Here is a 20,643-nt window from a genome sequence, read left to right on the forward strand (position 1 = left end):
TTGAATCTTTTTTTCGTGTGTAGCTCACGAAATTTTTACCTATTATCTCTATAACTACTATTTTCACTACCAGCATTTCTCATCATCACATACTGTTATCCATCACATATTGTTATCTTTTACTAATTCATTACAAAAAAACTCAGTTCAGAAGAATGGCTTCCACTTTCGCATATCGTAAAGATGTGAGACCCTACAAGACTTCCTGGAGAGTCCAAGTGAAGATCATTCACGTGTGGAAACAGTACACCGTGAGTATTCGTGAAACATTGGAGTTGGTCATCTTTGATGAGCAAATAAGAAAAAAGTAAACTTACCATTTTAATTCTTTGCAATCGTAAATTATTATGTCTTGCTAATGCGTCAAATCATTTTTAAAAATGTTGGTAGGAGAAGAAAATACACGCATCTATGTAAAAAGAGTTGGTGTCTAAGTTTGTCAACCAACTTATTGTTGATGAATGGATCTTCATTGAGACGTTTGTTCTCAATTATGAAGGTGGCCAGTTTCGTGCAACCAACCATCTGTATAAGAAGAGTTTCCAAACTGGAACTCAGGTTATGGGTTGTGAATCTAAATCTGATTCTAATTTCTTGACATTGGCAAGCTACAAAAGAATTCATAGTGGAGAGTTGAATCCTCACATCTTCGTTGGTAAGGGCTATATCTCTGTTTCGTAGCTTTTAATTGTCATGTTATTCCAAATGATTGACTATCACTTGCTCTTTTGTGTAACAAATGTTATAAATCAGATTGTTATGATTGGTGACATGGAAGATCTCGAGGCTAATAATAAGCCAACCAAGAAGATTGAATTTGAAATATGAGATGAAATGTAAGTTTCGTATTCTATGTTTTTTTGTTGTGTTTGTATTGGTACTCATTTCTTTTTCATTTACTATAAACAGGGATGAGAGATTGATTGTTACTTTGTCGGGTTTGTTCGTTAAACAAGTTTTTAGGTCTTCTCAGAAATCTGATGGCAAGATTGTGGTCTGCCTCTTACGGTTTGCCAAAAAAGGCTTTTAATGGTACGGAGATGTCCAAATTTGTTGTAAAAATGTATGTAAATTCATGCCTAGTTTTTAGTGTTTTTCAAATATCAGGTGTTCGAAGTTTATCTAATTTTTTTGACGCTTAATTCATATCTACTACACATGCTAAACAAATGATGCTTTTTTATATAAACATTTTTGGAATTATTTTCCAACCAATATGCTATTTCGATTTCTTATTTTTTTCTAATGAAACCAAATATAACAAATTCAATTTAATTTCCACATAAATAACAAGTACCCTATTTTTTTTACTATCCAAAATCATAACAACTATAATATATATTACACAATACACATTCATTAGATAATACAAGTTTTAAATCTTTACTACCTCTACAAAAAAACTCAAAGCACAAACAAAAAAATACCAAATTTTAATAATAAACTTACATACAACAAATATCAGAATATAAAACATAAACTACCCAAGCTTTAATAGATAAAAATTATGTGTCATGAATATATTATTCATATTTATCCAAAAATAAAATAAAATATATTATTCATATACAAATAATAATTCTTATAAAAAACTATCTAGAACTCCTCAATCAACATATCCACCCGCGGTATACCGCATGTCAAAATCTAGTTTTTATGATCTACGGTTGAATTTATGTGAATTAATTGGTAATTTGGAGCGTGTGTAAAATTGCCCTTAATTACTCATTCTTTTTTTCAGGTGAATTTTAGTTCCCTTGTTAGTTATTATACATTTGTATAATATTTTAAGAGTATGATAAAAAAGAAAGAATTATTTGTATATTCTGAAAATTGATTTGTTTGATTTCTTAATTAATTTGGTTATGATTATGATAATAAGATATATTATTTTGTTAAGACCGATGTACATTTGTATAATATATAGGAATCAAATAAAGAGAAAAATTGAATTATTTGAATATGTGAATTCCGAAAATTGATTATTTGTTTTAATGTGATTATTCTGAATATGATTCTGATGATGAAATATATTATTCTGTCAAGACCGGTATCATCATACGATTCTGATTTAGCTAGCTCTATTGAGCAATCTGTGACGGCCGGCATAGCCAACATATATATTATGTATTCTGTTAGTGATATTGAGGTTGGTTAATGTCGTGGACCGTACTTCCTTATCACCTCGTTAGGGACAAGCATCCCTATCTGGTCTATTATGTATATATTCTGTTAGTAAATGGTTTGGGTCAACCAATGTTGGGGTTGTACCATTTTGACGTTGCATTGCTGGATACCTGGTCGATCTTTCTATTCTGATATTATTATTCTATTAAGCTAATATTTTTCTATTCTGATGATTTGATCATATATTTCAATAGTATAAGTTCTGATGTGTTTTATTTTATCTATAATTAATTGAACTGAAATTTATGTCTAGTAAAACCAACACGTGAACATTATTCTATGTGGGATCAGACCGTGTTGGTACTAGTTGTAGTTGGAGTTGTAGTCTCACTTGGCAATTTTTCGCTCACATAAGTTGTGATTCTGTTTGACGAGGAGAAAGGTGCAGTTGAGGTTTAGAGTTTGTTTTTCGGTTGTAGAGAGAGACTTGGTAGATTTTCTAAATTTTAATTTATTTTGTTTTTTAAATTTTGGAGTTTATATGAGATTTCAAGTTCATACATTATAAAAGTTCTAGTATTTTTATTATATTAGTTTTAGTAATGATTCAAAGATGCTTTTGAAATTTTGGGGCGTTACAGGAATTGTAACACCCTGCTTTCAAGAATATGGTGGTGCATGCGGAGAGGTTTCAAAGAATGATTTGGACACTTATGTTATCAAAGTGCACTTATCATTTTGGTCAAACATCTTGGGATGGGTGACCTTCCGAGAAGTGATTGTTGGAACCATGTAAGTGAGGACAAAACATGAAAAAAGAACATGTGGTGATTTGTAGGGTCGGTTAAAAGTCTTTAAAGCCTCCTCGACATGGTGTACCGACCGTCGGACAGGGGTGGGCCCATGGGCCCAGAAAAGAAGTTGGGGCCCACTGATAGGGGCGACCGATGCGTTACAAGTGGTTTAGAGTCGAACCTAGATGAGTGTGGAGTCAAGAAAGATCACACCATCGGTGGTGATGGTCTTGGTGCGCAACGAGGACGTTACGAGCAGTTAGTGGGGGTGAATTGTAACACCATGGTTTCAAGAATATGGTGATGCATGTAGAGAGATTTAAAATAATTGATTTGGACACCTATGTCACCTAAGTGCACTTATCTTTTTGGTCAAATGTCCTGAGAGAACTACACAGTTAAGCGTGCTTGAGCTCAAAATGTCTCAGGATGTGTGACCTTCCGGAAAGTGATTGTCGGACCATGTGATTGAGGACAAAACATGGAGAAAGATAATGTGGTGATTTGTAGGATCGGTAACAAGTCTTTAAAATCTCCCTGACGTAGCGTACTGACCGTCGGACAGGTGGGCCCATAGGCCCGAGAGAGGACATGGAGTCGACTAATGGGGGCGGTCGGAGTGTTACAAGTTTTATGTATTTATATATTTTAGTTCTATCTGTTAGGACTCATATCAGATTTATCGGGGCTTTGTGGGCCTTGTCTTAGGGTTATTGTTAAGCCCATTTTTCTTTCTATTTCCTTGTATTTAAGTTGCTTGTTTCTCTGTAAACAATCAATCGAAAGATCAATTAAAAATCAACAATCATCTTCTTCCTCAATTTCTTCTGATTCCTCATCTCTTTCTTCTACTTGTCATCTCTTTTCTGTTAGTTCTTCGATAAGTCCATTTCGTGCTTATCAAATTGGTGCTTTCGTTGAGAGGTATGGCAAACACACCGAAGCAATCTGAACTCGAGGCGAGGGTTGGGGCCGACACGCCGTTGGCGCATGAGACGGCGGGGCAGACGGAGGCTCGCCGTGAGCAGGAGATAACGGCTCTAAGAGAGAACATACTAAGCATGAACGCCATGGTGCAGCAGATGTATAGTTGCATGTTCGGAGATTGTAGTGTGACTCCACCCATGTGTTTCTCTAGTTCGGTAGCTGTGGCGAACCAACAAATGACGGGAAGGCCTCAGCGAGCTCAGATCCGACGAGAACGGACCGGGTTCTCACCTTTGCAAACCCTAAACCGATAGAGTTTTTACTACCTCCTCCACCACTAGCTGAAGAAAAGACGCTAGAGCTTCAACAAACACAAGAATCAAACGTCGATGTTCTTTTGCCGAAGGAAAACTCAAAAATATCTCTCAGGAATTTCGTCGAACAAGTGGTGGGTGCTCGGTCTCAAAGACTTTCACGTGAATATGGGATTTATAAAGGCTTGAGTGCAACTCAAAAACTCAGACTAAGACGGAGTCATGTTAGCGAAGTTACCACAAGGCTTGAAAAAAGAAAAATGAAGAAAAACCATCGTTCTCAATCTTTACATCTAGCCTTTCGAGTGCGTTCTCCGAGAAATCAATTGTATCTTGGTGAGGATAGATTCAATTCGATGGCAGTAAATCTGGCGAAGGAAAAGCAACACACAGGGAGTCGCAGAGCTCGTTTCAAGCAACATTTTCACCAATTTTAGAAACGAAGAGAGAAGGATAGGTATCGAGTGGTGATAGCCTCATTCAGATCGAAGCATAACAAATGGGTGGTTTCAAAGAAAGTGGAGAAAACAGCTCTCATTCGTTCACGTTCCCACCTCTAAATCAATTGTCAGTGAGTGCTGATAGTGTGCTGTCTCACGCTGATACAAAATTCACCGTTGATGAAGAATCCTTTGAGTGTTCTCTGGCCAAGCAAGTGTGGAAGCCTGGTGAAGTAATTGGTGAATAGGAACATGAAAACGGTTTAGAAAAGTGTTACAAGCTTGTTAACGTTTCGGTAATTACACAGAGGGTTGGTGAAATGAGTTTACAACAAGGTGCAGGATATTTTATTACTTCGATTAAGACACAAAACACCAGGTTGTTTAGGAGTTGATAGAATGTATATGACTGGAAAACGACCCTTTGTTGTTTCTCTCTTTACGCGAGTGTGGGATCCTGGAGAAATCTTATGTGAATCAGTTCAACTTTGGTGGTTAAATCATTACTTTGGTGAAAATAAGAAGCAGAACAAGAAATTATGAAATAGAAATAGCTAAGGTAGTTGGATTTTTATCCCTAGAGCGTCTATGTCATGGTGAAAAAGTTCAGGCTCTAGCATTCCAAGATGGAACTCTACACTTCAGCTTTGGACTTGTTAATCACGTTTGGGAACCTGGGGAAAATTTAGATGTTGTCCTGAGGAATCCGATAAATTGTTGTGAAGATTATCTCTTTGAAAAATATGTCACAGGAGTGTTGCAGACTGTTTATCAAGGCAAAAGGAGACCAATAGGAAGCTGGATTACGGAGCTTGGTGTGATGAGGCTGCTGCAAAGGGTTCCTCTCATGCGTTTTCAGGAAATAATTAGTATGTTCAAAGAGTTTGGTTTTCCAGTTCAGGGTCAACTTCGTTATTTTGTTAAGGGTCTAACTCTGGCACTGCAAACTGGTGTCGATGTGAAATTTGTGTTAGATTCTGTTAACTGTAATCATGTGTGGAAGCCTGTAGGGATCTTGGTAAATGGTACTTATATGAGTCATAAATTGCGGGTTGTTGATGAATTTCTGGAGAGACAAATCCTTTCAAGTGTCATGGACTTACTTGTTGGATCAGAATTATGTGTATATGCTTATTTGGTAAAGGCTAGTTCGGAGGGAAGCAACATGAATCTTAGAACAACAAAGATGAATCGACAGCTAGAATTATCCACACATGGTCCTGCTGTGGAAGGTGTTAGAAGGTTTAAAGCTTTATTGTTGAGAATTTTGGTTAAACGACCTCGTGGCGTGAGGCCCAAACAAGATTGGTGGAGATTTTTGCAGAAGTTAATCATACTGAACCATGTACCAGATGATGAGGCTAGGACTCGAAAACAAGAATACAAAGTTTCGGCATTTCCACACCAGATTGAACGTTTTCTACCAATTCACCTTGAGGACAAGGTGTATTTTTCAAGGGCGAGTAGTAATAGGTGTGGATGGTTGGTCTTTGATCGAGGAAAGAAAAATAGAATCTTAGGATATGTTATGAGTATAGTTATATGAGACATGAATAAAACCCAGACCCATAAAAAGTCTCACACCCAGGTGTAACCCTTAAAAATATAAAAACTCAGACACGAGAGTACGAGGAACAAATATGAATGTAATTGTGAGAAAAATAAGAATGTACGTTGAAGTTTCCTTCTTATACAACTCGTCTTCCGCATAAGAGATCCCCCTCTTTAATTAATACCAAATAACTTTTGATTCCCACCGGCCATGATGCTCACACCAAATTGTGACATAACGAGTCACATCCTTAATCTGAAGATCCCTTAAACAACTCTGTAATATCCATTTACCAGATCTCCACCCCCACATAATCGAGATTGCGTACATAAATCAGGGGATCCGAGATATCCTTAACCAAGCACCACAAACAATCCGGAAATCAAATCACTTTGATTCCCCAAATATATCCATCCAATAGACCCGACACAATAAAACCGCTGGAGAACAGATCTTCCTCCCTATTAAACAAATCTGATTCGGTTCCCCCCAAAAGGTATCCACATCTAGACCATAGAGAAAACCCTTTAACAAATCCTCAAATAGTAGATCCGCAATGATCCACATAAAGAGAATCAGGAGATCATACCGAATCGAGAAATATAATGAGTCATCTATCCAGATCCACCATAACTTACCAAATCGATATATCTGTGGAACCTTTACTTCAAACCAAAGAAATTAAAATTCAAACTTCCTGATTACTGTACCATTGCAAATCCCATAGGGAGATCCACCGCTTGATCCCTCTCACTACACAAAGAAACAACCAGAAGAAGCCGATAGCAAGACCATGTTCGATCGAATCTCCTCGTCTCATGACCCGATTTCAAAACCCTACTGTCGCCATTCGAGTCGCCTTCATCTTTTGGTATAAATATTGAAGATGTTTATCTTATTTTTTTGGCAAAATTCAATACAAGAAAACGGGTCTTTTGTTAGGGAACTGCGACGAAAGCCACTTCCTCGCAAAACGCGCGTCGCAAATTGAAATCGGTAGTTATTCCCTCGCAACTTTTGCGACGGAAATAATGTCTCGCAAAACACTTGCAATTTGCGAGGGACAATAAACGTTGCAAAGATGTTGCAAATTAGTTGTCTCGCTAATTCCTTGCAAAAGTTGCGATGGATTTGCGATTCATTTATCTGTAGCAATTTGCGATGGACTTGCGAGTCTACGTTTAGGTTCTAGCAAATCCATAACAAACTTTACGATGGATTTGCTATTTAGTTGCGACACTCTTAGTAATTTTATAAACGTGATTACTGTAGTATTTAGCTTAATGAATCAAATCTTAATGATTTTTTTAATTTAATCTAATCCTAATTTTATATTTGAAAACAGATAAGAAAACGTAATTGAAAGCTTAAACTCATAATTTAGATTGAAAGTAGGAAGATTCAGAAACAGAAACTTAGAAACAAAAAAAATAAACTTAGAAATTTAAAAACAGAAACTCATAATTTGGAATTGTCTATATTTGTGATGAGTGAACTAACAACAGAAACCTAGAAAGTGTTAGATGGAGTGGATCAAGTGTTTGCCTCAGCTCCAACTTCTTCAACTCCGATAGCCACATGTGCGATCCCAGAAGATGTAGCAATTGTGGCATTTGGCACCTCAGATCTCTGATTGGCGCTGACCGGTTAGTCCTAGAGGGTCCGACTCAAAAGAGGACAGCGAAGTCTAGATCTTTCTCGGCAAGGTAGTCGAAGTACACATCAAAGCTAGTGATCTTCTCCGCTTGGTTTGCAATAAGAACTTCAGCGGCAGCCAGCTTTTGAGATAGTACAACCGGATCTTCTCTAGGTAGAGCTGGACTAGTGTGAGCTGATGAGGCTTCTAGCTGCAATGAACCAGCCCCATATATCCTCCCTTTCTTCTTTGGAGCCACCTATAATAAACTCAAAACCAGAAACAAATGCCAAGTCACTATTACTTAATGGAAACACAACATACACAAACAAGCTTGAATCACTATTACATAATGCAACCATGATAAGCGATCTGTCACAATGCCACAATGCCAAGTCAAATGCAACGACAACAGACAAAGTCAGACAAAACATCGAACACAATGCAAAGTCACAATGCCACAATGCCAAGTCACTATTACTTATGTAATCACAACACACAATATCAAATCAAGACAAAACATTTAACACAATGTCAAGTCACTATTACTTATTGGAACCACAACACAGAAAAACAAATCAAGACAAAACACGATGCCACAATGCCAAGTCACTATTACTTAATGGAACCACAACAAACAAAAACAATCGATCCAAAACACTTAACACAATGCCAAGTCACTATTACTACCTGGAACCACAACACACGAAAACAATCGATCCAAAACACTCAACACAATGCCAAGTCACAATTGGGAAACTATATAGAAGAGAGAGAGAGAGAGAGAGAGAGAGAGAGAGAGAGAGAGAGAGAGAGAGAATTTACTGCATCATAAATCTTGTTCTTCGCCTTAACAGATAAACCCATGAAGCTGTGCTCTCTGTCGTGTCCCTTCATGACAGCTGAGACTCCTACTCTTGAATCCTAGGTGATAGTTCCTTGTAGATCTTATAATACTCGTCTCTCTTAACCTTGAGACGGCGTACTTTCATCTTTTCCATTCATTTATTCAACTTTTTCAAATCAAGTCTTGAAATAATATATCATAATTTCGGGAAACTTTCTTTTATTAAGAATCAAAAAAAAATTGTCTTAAAATAGTAGCATAAATAAACTAAAATCGGTGGATAAAAATGTATAAAGAAATCGTGTTTAGAAATATAAGAAATAACGATAAATCAAATAAAACCCCAAAGTCCCCGAAATAACAACAAGACAGCTACTCAATGATAACACTGTATTTTACTCATTTTAGGTGTATGTTTATCATCATTTAGCTGTGCATTTGCTCATTGTATCAGATCATTTTGCACCATTTTAGCTTATTTTGCATACTTAGGCATCTAGGATCATCTTGCATTCGCATTTCATGTTTTGGTGTGTTTTCAGGTGCAGAAGGATCTAAAAAGGACTCTACTCGACCTCTTTACTCGATCCAGGATGCTCAGAGGAGGCTGCAGTTTACTCGACCCTTTTATTCGATCAAGGCAACCTTAGATGAAGCAGAAGATTGATCTACTCGCCCCTCCTACTCGATCCTCTACTCGACCCATTTACTCGACCAAGGGTGACCAACTCTACAAGACTTGTTGAGCTATCAAAGCGTCTTGGGATCCTCCTCATTCCCTACTCAACCAGACATCTGAGCATACAGATAGCAGAGGAAGAAGCATCTACTCGACCAATTGATCACTCGGAGCATAAACACAAAGGCGCAGACTTTGCAGCACCCTCTTTACTCGATCCCCAAGATCAAGTATTCGCCGAAACCGCCTCAAGTCTCTTGTCTTCTAGTGAATCTAGGGTTTCAACATTTTACTATAAATAGATAACTTTGGGGTTTGTCCAAAGGATCTAGTTTTTATCCTTTAGTTTTTCTTTGTGTTTATGAATCTTAAAACCTTAATTACTCTTAATCTATTTCGTTTTTGCATTTGATTGTTTAAATAAAGTTGTTTAGCTTGTTCAGATCTACATTTTGGTATGATTTCAGTAATTTTTGGGTTTGTGTTCTTGAGAATGTTGCTTGAGTAGTGATTAGGGTTCTTGAGGATGGACTAGATTAGGGTAATCTCTAAGTTAGTTAGGTGGTTAGTGTTTAGGTTTGAACCTTTCTGGATTCGCTTGGCCCCTATGCGATTTTCGCTGGCTAATGTGGAGATTCGATCATAGACGTCCGGCGTCCAAAAGACGTTCAAATGGATGTCTGATCTACGAATTCCAGAGATTTGTAGACTCGACCAAGACATTGGCTTGACTGCTTATTGGCTTTTGTAAATTGTTTCTTAAAACCTGCTCTGCTATGTTTCATCAACGACAATTGAGATTAGGAAGTTGTAGAGTTATGGGGGTCTCTGTCACGACAATGGATTGACCCGGTTTTTGAATCTATCGTCAAGGGTACCTACCTTTCACCTATTAGCCATCTGATGAACCCTAGAGTTTCCCTTATCAATGAATCCATCCTTAGGACTTCTATTAGACCTATTTGTATCCCTTGTTGATTGCACTTTTATTTACCTGTTATTTGTATCCCCTATTGATTGCATTTTAGTTCTGCTTGTTGGTTCTACTCGACCCAATGATCGAGTAGGGCTTTTAAGTTCTCATTTTTACTTGTTTGAATCCTGTCCTAGGATTGTTACTAGAAACCCACCATCATTATAATCTGGCTTGACTTAGTTGCTTCTGTACACGTCTTGATTGCTAGCAATAACAGTGGACTAGATTGACACCCCCTATAGCTGCATCGACATGTTAGTGTTTGTAGGAGAACTGAACTGAATCACACATTCAACATAAGTAGGCTTAAAAAACATGCTTATCACTCAACATTCTCTTCCTCACCTGAGGGAAAAGAAAAGGGGGTGAGTAATTAATTACTAAGTGAAGACAGTTAAAACTGTCCACCGAATCACAATTACACGATTATACTTTCACACAATATCCATTTCATAAGCATAGACTCAAACAACAAGCATATAGCTTAAACTTTCGTAGTAAGCAATAACAGACAAGCTTCCGTCTTGCTCACCGCAAGATCTTTTACTTTTTTCTGAGTTTTTAACATATGTTAACTTATGGCTCCTCAAGCCAATTTATGGAAAACCAAGGCCCGTAGCTCGATCCTTCCTCTCATTGCTCGTCAGCGATTAATGACCTGTAATGAACACGTCGGTTCCATTACATTCCAACCTCTTCAATCTTATCCTTTCTTTTCATATTATTATTATTTTTTATTTACTTTTTTCTATTTTTATTTTAAAATACGTCCTTAAAGACGTCAAGCAAATCAATACGCATATCACGCTAACAACCTAACGCATAATATCACACAACACATATTATAATATTTTATCAATTAATTTCTAACATTTAACAATCAGCACCCAATTTCTAATCCTATACAAATGAACTTCAAAAGTACAAAAGTAGAAAAGTGATACTATGTTTCCACATATCCCGCTCACACCTTAGCAACTCGGTTGGATAACACGGTTTAGGACTAGCAACAACGGAACCGGCTCAATAACGATCTCAATCTTCCTCAATAAGCTTTCTCGTCGGCTTCACGTGACGGGATGAACAGCGAAGTGGAGGATTCGGTAACACAGATCTCTCCGGTGAAGACGATTCACACGACGACACAAGATGGACACGAACACTATCACCAGTGGCTTGAGGGTGGTAGAATTGAGGTCTAGGGTTTCTGTTGAAAGTCTCGGAACTTGCTCCTGCTTCTTATAATCACATGGGAACATTAGGTTTTTACTTGGGTTTGAATAGTTAGTGGGCTGGACTTGGGCTTCATGGTCTAATTGTAAAATAGGGGTGTTACAGATCTCCTTGGATTTTCCATCAATGAAACCACCATCATGTTTTCTATGTGTCTAATCTAAGAGCACAAGAAAATGTGGAGTAGTTTCTCCGGTCATCTCACACTACAACAGAAACAAATCAGGTTAGTTGTTTGTGTAACAAAGTTGACTAAGTAAGCGTGTAAAATAACTTACACGTTTTTAGGCACGGGCTTTGTAAGAGGTCTGGCAAGACCTGTGTTTATGAATCCCAAGGCCATCCGGATCATGATATCTTGAATTCCTACTGTTGATACTCTTCAGTTTTGACTTAGGATCTCGCCAAAAACTAACAAGACCGGCCCACACTTCAGGATCCAACCATCGAGGCATCGCCAAATCACCCTTTTCTCTCCACTTTCCCTTCCACCGAGAAACTTGATCAGACATCCTCTCCTTCAGCTTTGCATCAAACTCAATCCTAACTCTCTTGTTTATTGCTTTGTCCCAATTATACACTTGCTACAAAACAGACACAAGTGATAACAAAAATTAGTTGGACTAACAGCAACTAAAAAGCTTCACACAACAAAACACAATTTGAAGGATTTACATCAAAGGTTTCAAACCAGCGATCAACCACTGGTTCAGGTGTCATTGACCAATTAGCATGAGGCTCCTTGAAATCTCTTTCAAAGATGCTCCGGACAGTGGATACAACTGAAGTGTCCTCGTCAAATCGAGAACAAGCCTGAGAAGAAGAAAGCGGCGGAGAGGTAGAACGGCGATGGAGAAGAAGAACGGTACCAGAGACGAAAATGAAATCGAGTGAGAATTAGGGTTTGTTTGGGAGGCGGCTGGGTTTGAGCTTCGCTCAAACTCGATCGCGATGTATATGTAGAAATAAAACGCCTCGCAAATCCCTCACAAATTTGCTTGGGCTTTGCGAGGAACCGACAAACCAACCAATCAAATCGCTCTAGCTTTGCAAGGGACTTGCGAGGGATCCGTAGCAAGTCCCTCGCAATATTTTAGGGTTACACGGTGTCTCGATTAAGGTTTTCAGCTTACACTGCGAGGGAGTTGCGAGGTCGCAGTGTAGTAAATCCCTCGCAAAATGTTAGGGATTTGCGTGGAACTGGTTTAAAAATAAAAACAAATTAGAAAAATTATGATAATAATAACTGAAAAATACAAAATTATAGTTATGAACCTTAAAATTAGATAATTATAACTTTAAAATTATTAAAATCATTTTCTGAATTTATTCGTTTATTATATTATATTTCGTAAAAACATCGAAAGTAGACAACATATAGTAACATTTATTCTGATTCATTTTCTGAATCATTACAATCATTTTTGGACTCAACGTCTTCATCGGATTCGCCGAATTCGTGTGATTGTTCTTCTTCTTTGGAACAGTTATGAGTGATGTCTTCGAATTCTCTGTTATGTAGGTCAATGTGGATAATATCTTCTTTTGTTATGTCTGGTATGGAAATATCTCTGACACTTTTTTGTTGCATCACAACATCATCAACTAGGCCAACTATACGACTTCTGGGATTAACTTTAATAACCGATAACCAAACTTCACGCCTAGGCCTCACACGCGGGTAAGATAGAAAGCTTACTTGCCCTGCTTGTGATGCTAGCATAAATGGTTCAAACTTTGAATAAGTCTTGTTTGAATTGACATCAACCATGCTTAAGTTATTTACCCGTACCCCTCGACCAATCACAGGATTAAACCAATCACACTTGAAAAGAACGCATTTCAAATTCAAAAGTCCCGAATATTCGACTTTTAGAATTTGTTGCCGAATCCCATAAAACTCAGTTTCACCTTCGACATGGATTCCATAATTTGCAGTTGCTCTTCGACTTCCATATGGATACGTATGAAAGGTATAGCCGCGAGTGAAGTACATAGGTGCGGTTGTGATCTTAGATCTTGGTTATTGAACGATCTCATGCAACCAAAGTGGTAAAGGTTTATTTCTACATCCGTTAGTAACCTACATAAATTAAATGTTAATTAAGTTTATCATTTCATCTTGTAGTAATTAAGATATCAAATTTTCCAAATATTATTTACATAGTATTTTAACCATCCAGCAAAATCACGATCTTTGTAAGTTTTATACTTTTTTCTTATAATCCAGGACATGCTTAACGGATTTGTGAATCAAATAACCTACAAATTAAAACGTTGATGCTTAGCTTCTTTAATTAGTATCACACTAATTATTAAATATTAAAAATTATGAATAAAATTTGTGTGGCTTTATACCTTTCAAATTTTTTAATGTAATCAACATTTCGGAGTATATAATTGTGAGCTAGTCGAGAAAGCGCATGGTCGTCCCACCAAACTTCTTTCAACTTTTCTGCGAGTCTACCTATTTGGGCAAAGGTATCTAGAATATTAAGAAAGTTATATGTAGGTGCAATGCCTCCATCATCATATCGTCGAGGACGAGTCTTTTTGGTTCTAACGCTTGGACTAAAGTAATACGATGTGAAGTGGGATGTTTCCTCGGTTAAACTTCCTGCGACTATCGACCCCTCAACTCTAGCAAGATTTTTTGCCTTTCCTTTAAGAGATTTCATGAATCGCTCAAAATGATACATCCATCAGAAATGCACTGGCCCACCAAGAGCAGCTTCATGTGGAAGATGAATCGGCAAATGTTCCATCACGTCAAAAAGGCAGGAGGGAATCATTTCTCCAAGTTACAGAGCAACACTGGGATATTCTTGTCTAATTGTTCTATGACATCAGTTGTCAATGTTCTTGTACATAGGTCCCTGAAAAATACTCCAATGTCTATCATGTATCGAATTAATGTAAGTTAATAGTCGTCGATTAATGATTGATTTAAAGAATATAGATAATTATTACCTGCAATTGCTTCATGAATATTTGCCGGTAGCAACTCTAGTAACACAAATGGCAGTAATCGTTGCATGAATACATGACAATCATGACTCTTCATACCAGAAAACTTTTGGGCTTACTCTACGCATCTTGAAAATTTTGACATATATCCATCTGGGAACTTCACTTCAGCAACAACCCACTCGGACAACACCTTCTTTTCATTAGGAGACAAGCGAAATTTCGAAACCGGTAATTTTCCATCTCGTGTAACATGCAACTCAGGTCTGCTGCATATTTCAGCCAAGTCCTACCTTGATTTCAAACTATCTTTTGTTTTGCCCAGCACATTCAAAAGCGTATTCATGAAATTATCGAAAACGTTTTTCTTGATGTGCATCACGTCAAGGTTATGCCACAAGAGGAGATCCTTCCAGTATGGGAGTTGCCAAAAGATACTTTGTTTGTACCAATTGTGAGTGCTTCCATATTCATCAGGCATATTCACCAGGGTGTGTCAGTTACCCCCACGTTTACTGGTTTTCTGAGCATCATAATAATCGATTTGTTCAAACAAATCATTTATAGAAACAATTTATGGCGGAAGAAGACGGACTACTTTACTCTTCCTAAAATATTTCTTGTTCCTCTGATACGGATGATGTAGGGGAAGAAACCGACGATGACAATCAAACCAACATGGTTTTCTACCTTTTTTAGCTGAAACGCATCGGTACGACCCATACAGTAGGGACAAGATAATCTTTCATGCGTTGTCCATGCCAATAACATTCCATATGCCGGGAAGTCACTAATCGACCACATTAGCACTGCCCGCATATTGAAATTTTGTTTGCTCGAGTAATCAAATGTATGAACATCTTCATACCACAACTTCTTGAGTTCATGAATCAGCGGCAAGAAGACATCAAGCGCTCGTTTCGGATGCTTTGGCCCAGGCACTAAAATACTTAAGAACAAAATTTTGCTTTGCATACACATATCTGGAGGAAGATTGTATGGCGTCAAGATAACAGGCCAAAGAGAATATTGTCGTCTAGACAAACCAAATGGACTAAATCCATCTGTGCATAAGCCAAGATACACATTTCTACACTAGTTAGCAAAGTCAGAATATACCGTTTGGAAGTGTTTCCATGCCTTTGCATATGATGGGTGCGTTATTTCTCAGTCTGCAGTTGTATGTTGAGCATGCCATCTCATTTTCGCCGCAGTTCTTTCCGATTGATATAAGCGTTTCAATCTATCAATTATTGGCAAGTACCACATCTGTTTATATGGCACTCGCGTCCTTCTACTAGTAGTCTAATATTTCGGCTTCCCGCAAAACGGACATTCCTGCAGATTTTCATCATCTCCCCATAGAATCATGCAATAGTCATCAATTATTTATGATGGTAATCCAAGACTCGAAACCAACTTCTGTATTTCATAATAACTCTCTACCGATATATTATCTGGTGGCAAATATTCCTTAATTAATTCAGCCCATGAATCCATGCAATTTTCACTTAAGTTATTATCAACTTTAATAGTCATCATCCTAGATGCCAAAGATAACTTAAAATGCCCTTGTCTACATCCCTCGTAGATTGGTTGATTTGCAGCATCTAACATATCGTAAAAGTGTTGTGCATCTACGTTGAGTTCTTCACTAATATTTTCAGGAAATGCAGCAATAGTTTTATGAAATGCATTCGTAACCATATCATGAAATCTATTTTCCTGGTTATGCCCATAAACAATTTTATCAGGTACTTGCTGACCATAATTCGCATCATTATTAAAATTACTAGGTTGCTCGACATCATAATTTGTATTACTAGTTCCTGTGCTATCTCTACAATCCTCTTCATGACGTAACCATACATAGTAGTTTTGCATAAATCCTCTATTATAAAGATGCTTCTTCACTACATTAAATTCCAAATATTTCCCATTGAGACACTTACGACATGGACAGAATATTGTACCGTTCTCACGAGCAAATTTTTTTTGTTTGTAAGTAAATGTTGTGATTTGACTTATGATTCTTACATATTACGTTGGTTATTTATAGATGCCAAAAAAAAACTATTGCAAGGGAATTGCAAGGCAGCTTGCGAGGGATTTGCTAGAAACTGATCTTTATTTGCGAGGGAAGCCCACCTACCAACCAGATCAGTAAGATTATTTAAAACGTGCTCACCTAACCCGTATAGACTCGCAATTCTGTCGCAAATATTGTTACAGAATAACAATGCGTCGCAAGTGCATCGCAATATGCGAGGAATTTGCATTACCTGCAACTCCCTCGCAAATTTGCGACGCTTTTGCGAGGAATCCTGCTTTCCATGCAATTTCTTCGCAATATTCTCGCAACTTTGTGAGGGAGTTTTCCGTTGCAAAATTTGTGACAGAGTAGCGAGGTTGTCCTCTTCCCTCGCAAACTTCTCGCAAGTCTGTAGCAATGTGCGAGGGAAATTTTCGCAAATCGCCTGTTTTCTTGTAGTGTTAGGTCTGTTTTCTTGTAATGCTTAATTAAGCATTGGTATTAGGTCAAAACACATGTTTTACAAAGATTAAGATTTAAATAAATTTAGAGCTTACAAACTCAAATATAAAGGCATCTAGAGATGCAAAAAAGTTAAAGATAGGATGAACCGACAATGGATCCATGAAATTTCGGAGACAAGAGTTGGAACACAAGTTGCCACAAGCGAAGAAATGGTAAGTCGGGATCATATCCACGTACTCTTCGAGGATTGAGGAATTAGTAACATTCAAAAGAACTGGTGACGTTGAAAATACTTCCAAAACCTTCGGATTTGAACATTGAATTTGGTTGCAATCAATGAAGTGGTAATCAAATATTCCTTGAACGGATATCAACACAAGCCTAGAAAGGAGGCCAATCTTTGTGTGGTATAGACTCAGTAAAAGAAAAGAAATATACAGATTAATATTTGGCCTATTTGATGAAAAGTATGGGCCGTCACTTTTGAAGTTGGGCCAAGAAATGAACCAAAATGGATCTAAATTGGAAAGGCACAATAGCACAAACCCTAGTTTCTCTTTGTTGGCTCGGAAAATGATGTTTAGGCTGTGGCGGCTGGGTGGCGGTGATCTAATGATCAAAATTGATTGGGGTATCATTAGAGGTTGTGGCATCATAGCAATCAAGCTCGACGAGATGCGGTTCCTCTTGGGAAGAGTGACTAAGGGATTAGTGATAGAGGATGCATGATGGATTATGTTAATCCTTTCGTTGTCATTTTAACCACTAATTCAAGCAAAGCTGAATTTTGGTGAGGTCGTTGGTTCGAAGCAACTAGCCTTCATGGATCTAGGTGCATGTGAGAGATTAAACTCAGATTGAAGTGTTAAACCGGGTTTGGAGTTGAGTGATTTTGCCAATCTTAAGGTGGAGCAAGATTCATCGGTATCCAGTTGAAAGGGGGACCGACTGAGAAGAGACTATAAAAAGTTTCAAGAGTATATCTCTAACCACCATTATTAAAAGAAGATTATAAACAGTAAAACAAAGACGAGAGAGTGAAAGAAGATTTGCTAATGTCTCCGACGGTATCGGAAAAAATATTGTGGAGTCTTTTTTGATATTGATGTCCAATTTTTTATTTTATTTTTTATATATATTGTGAATTAGATTTTACATTATACGTGTGAAAATATTGCAGATGTTTATTGTAATTACCTTTCCTCTGAATATGAAAAAAATAAATTGAGATCAAAGTCGAGTTACTTATATATTAATTAAGGTGTAATATAAATTATTATTAAATCACGATAATATATTTTGTGAATGAAGGTTAACAAAAGAAAATTAGAAAATCGAATGTTTAATATTAGATCAAGGTATGAACTATCTCAACATCCCTTCAAAATGGACTTTAGAAAGAAAAAAATATTAAATTAATATTGAATCGATTAAAGGTCATAAATTTAGTGCATGTAGATCGCAATAAACCCATATGAATATTTTTATATGGCAAGGTTAAATGTATGGATACAGTCACAAATAGATGACGATTACTAGGTGTCATGTGTACAGTGGTAAGCCCAAAGAATAACCTAGATTATGACATTTTGATTGTAAATAATAAATAATGTCTAGAGATTAACTAAATAATTGATGTATCGTTGATTTCTTTTTGGGAAATTTTAAATATCTCCATTCGATTTGGTTACCGTGAAAGTTTAGCACAATTGTTTTATTAATTTTAGTTGTGTTGAACATATCTAGTGTCTCTCCCAACCTTAATTCAATTTCGATACTAAATGGGAAAAATAATTCGGAATGGAGAGACATCTTGATCATAGCACTCCCTTTGATGGCCATGATGTTGTGTTCATGGAAGATTGTTTTACAATAACAGATTTGAGTATTGCCCTTGATCACAGTAAACTCAAATGATGGGATGCCTGAAATCGTACATACTTTATGTTGATGTAACATTGTCTTTAGGGTTTTTATGTCCGGTGAGGTGGTTATGAAAAAAAAAAATCAATATTTTGTAGAAGAGTTTTGCCAAGAATGAAAAACTTAAAACAATGGCACATGAGTATTTGAAAATATCTAATGTTGAATCTAGGTTAAAGATACTATGACTTCCTAGGTCTAGTAATGTATTAGTGTGTCTTGTTCTCATATCACTTTTTGGACTATTTCCTCAATTTAAAGTAAGCAATAATTATCATAAGGAGAAATTAGAGTATAAATGAGTTGATAGGGAAACACACTAGATATCACCAACCACAAGAAGGACCATATAAAAATGCATGTGCCAATTATCACACTTGCCATACCGGTAAAGGTATGACTCTAATTTTGGTTTGTTTTAAGGAAAATTTAGTTTTTGTACTATAGGACATTTGGTGAGTTGATTCGCGTACAACAGCTCATATTATTGTGGCAATTCAAGACTACCTCCATTACCAAAAACCTTATGACGTTGAAATACTTATTTATGTAGGAGATGGTCATGGGGTTAGAGTGTAAGCAAACAAAATATTTATAATTTTGGTAAAGATCGCAAATTTTATAGATTTGAAAGGTGTTTATGTTGTTTTGTGTATTGGACGTAACTTAATATCGGTATCCATGTTTGATAAGCTTAGATACTTTTGTTCCTTTAGAAACAATAAGGTTACCATTTCAGTTCGTTAGATAATTGGCAGGGGACATTTGGCTTGTCCATATAATCTGTATTTGTAGACTTTGTTGCTTTCTACCATAAAATAATACATATTAATACACTTGAAATAAAATGAAAGTTTACCAATGAGACTTATATTGTGTTATTATATAGACGTTTGTATCGTGTCTCTCAAAAGAGAACTAATAGTCACATTAGCGAGTCACTCTAATTATTCTATAAAATTGAATCCACAATCTACATCAAAACCACTATTCAAATAGATCGGCAATACAAATCTTGACAACTATTTTCATCATCAAAATAATGAGCTTGTTGAATTTTACTGGTGCCATAAACAATAAATTGTATCATCGTCAAAACTCATACAGTTCAACCATTTTTTCAAATTGTATTGGTTGAAATCAACTTTTATCAAAATGGTTTTTATTTTGTTGACTGATTTTAATTTGAGCTCAAAAGAGTTCTTCTTGGAAAATGTTATTTACATATGTGATATGATGTGGTTTGGCACAAACTTTTCGTGAAAAACTATCTGTTTTACTGTTTACACTACGAGAGATTAAAAGTAAAGAAAAACTTGTGAATTCTTGCCACTCTATAATTCCTCCAAATACACTAAGAAAGCCGGTCATTCGGTTGGAGAAGATACCATATTAACCATGTCTGAACAATCTGTTAAGAAAACTACATCTTGGTTGTCAGCACCAATCATACACTTCATCGCCCAAAGAAGAGTTTCCACTTTTGCATCTTCAAAATGGATTTAGATTTGCTGAAATTTTATGAAGTTAGTTAATAGTTTTATTATTGGTATTATGCTACGAGTAAAATTTACTAATTATAGTTATACTCTTAATATTCACCGCAAGTGTACAGGATAACACAGTACGTTTTAGGGATCGAATTCATAAAGACCAAAGAAACACTCAAAATATATACTTGCAACTACTGAAACTAAGCTATGACAGAAGGGTTACAAGAATTCAAGTAAT

General features: G+C 36.7%; 1 protein-coding gene and 3 pseudogenes across 4 annotated transcripts; 2 read left to right on the top strand and 2 right to left on the bottom strand.

Moving 5' to 3' along the window:
• Positions 1–155: 155 nt before the first annotated feature.
• On the top strand, positions 156–681 carry AT3G30310 (annotated as a pseudogene; the record flags this gene model as incomplete). Its single annotated transcript has 2 exons — positions 156–251; positions 436–681.
• A 2,059-nt stretch (positions 682–2,740) lies between these two features.
• Positions 2,741–6,148, top strand: AT3G30320 (uncharacterized protein; the record flags this gene model as incomplete). The annotated part of the gene is made up of 6 exons (NM_113931.1): positions 2,741–2,919; positions 3,066–3,179; positions 3,844–4,017; positions 4,068–4,570; positions 4,678–4,830; positions 5,184–6,148. 6 exons carry the CDS (start codon positions 2,741–2,743, stop codon positions 6,146–6,148), a joined length of 2,088 nt encoding a protein of 695 aa, NP_189651.1.
• A 1,542-nt stretch (positions 6,149–7,690) lies between these two features.
• On the bottom strand, positions 7,691–12,727 carry AT3G30330 (annotated as a pseudogene; the record flags this gene model as incomplete). Its single annotated transcript has 1 exon — positions 7,691–12,727.
• A 199-nt stretch (positions 12,728–12,926) lies between these two features.
• AT3G30335 lies at positions 12,927–16,541 on the bottom strand (annotated as a pseudogene; the record flags this gene model as incomplete). The annotated part of the gene is made up of 1 exon: positions 12,927–16,541.
• Between the last annotated feature and the right edge of the window lie 4,102 nt (positions 16,542–20,643).

This window comes from Arabidopsis thaliana, chromosome 3 (assembly GCF_000001735.4).
Source record: "Arabidopsis thaliana chromosome 3, partial sequence".
Lineage (NCBI taxonomy): Eukaryota > Viridiplantae > Streptophyta > Magnoliopsida > Brassicales > Brassicaceae > Arabidopsis > Arabidopsis thaliana.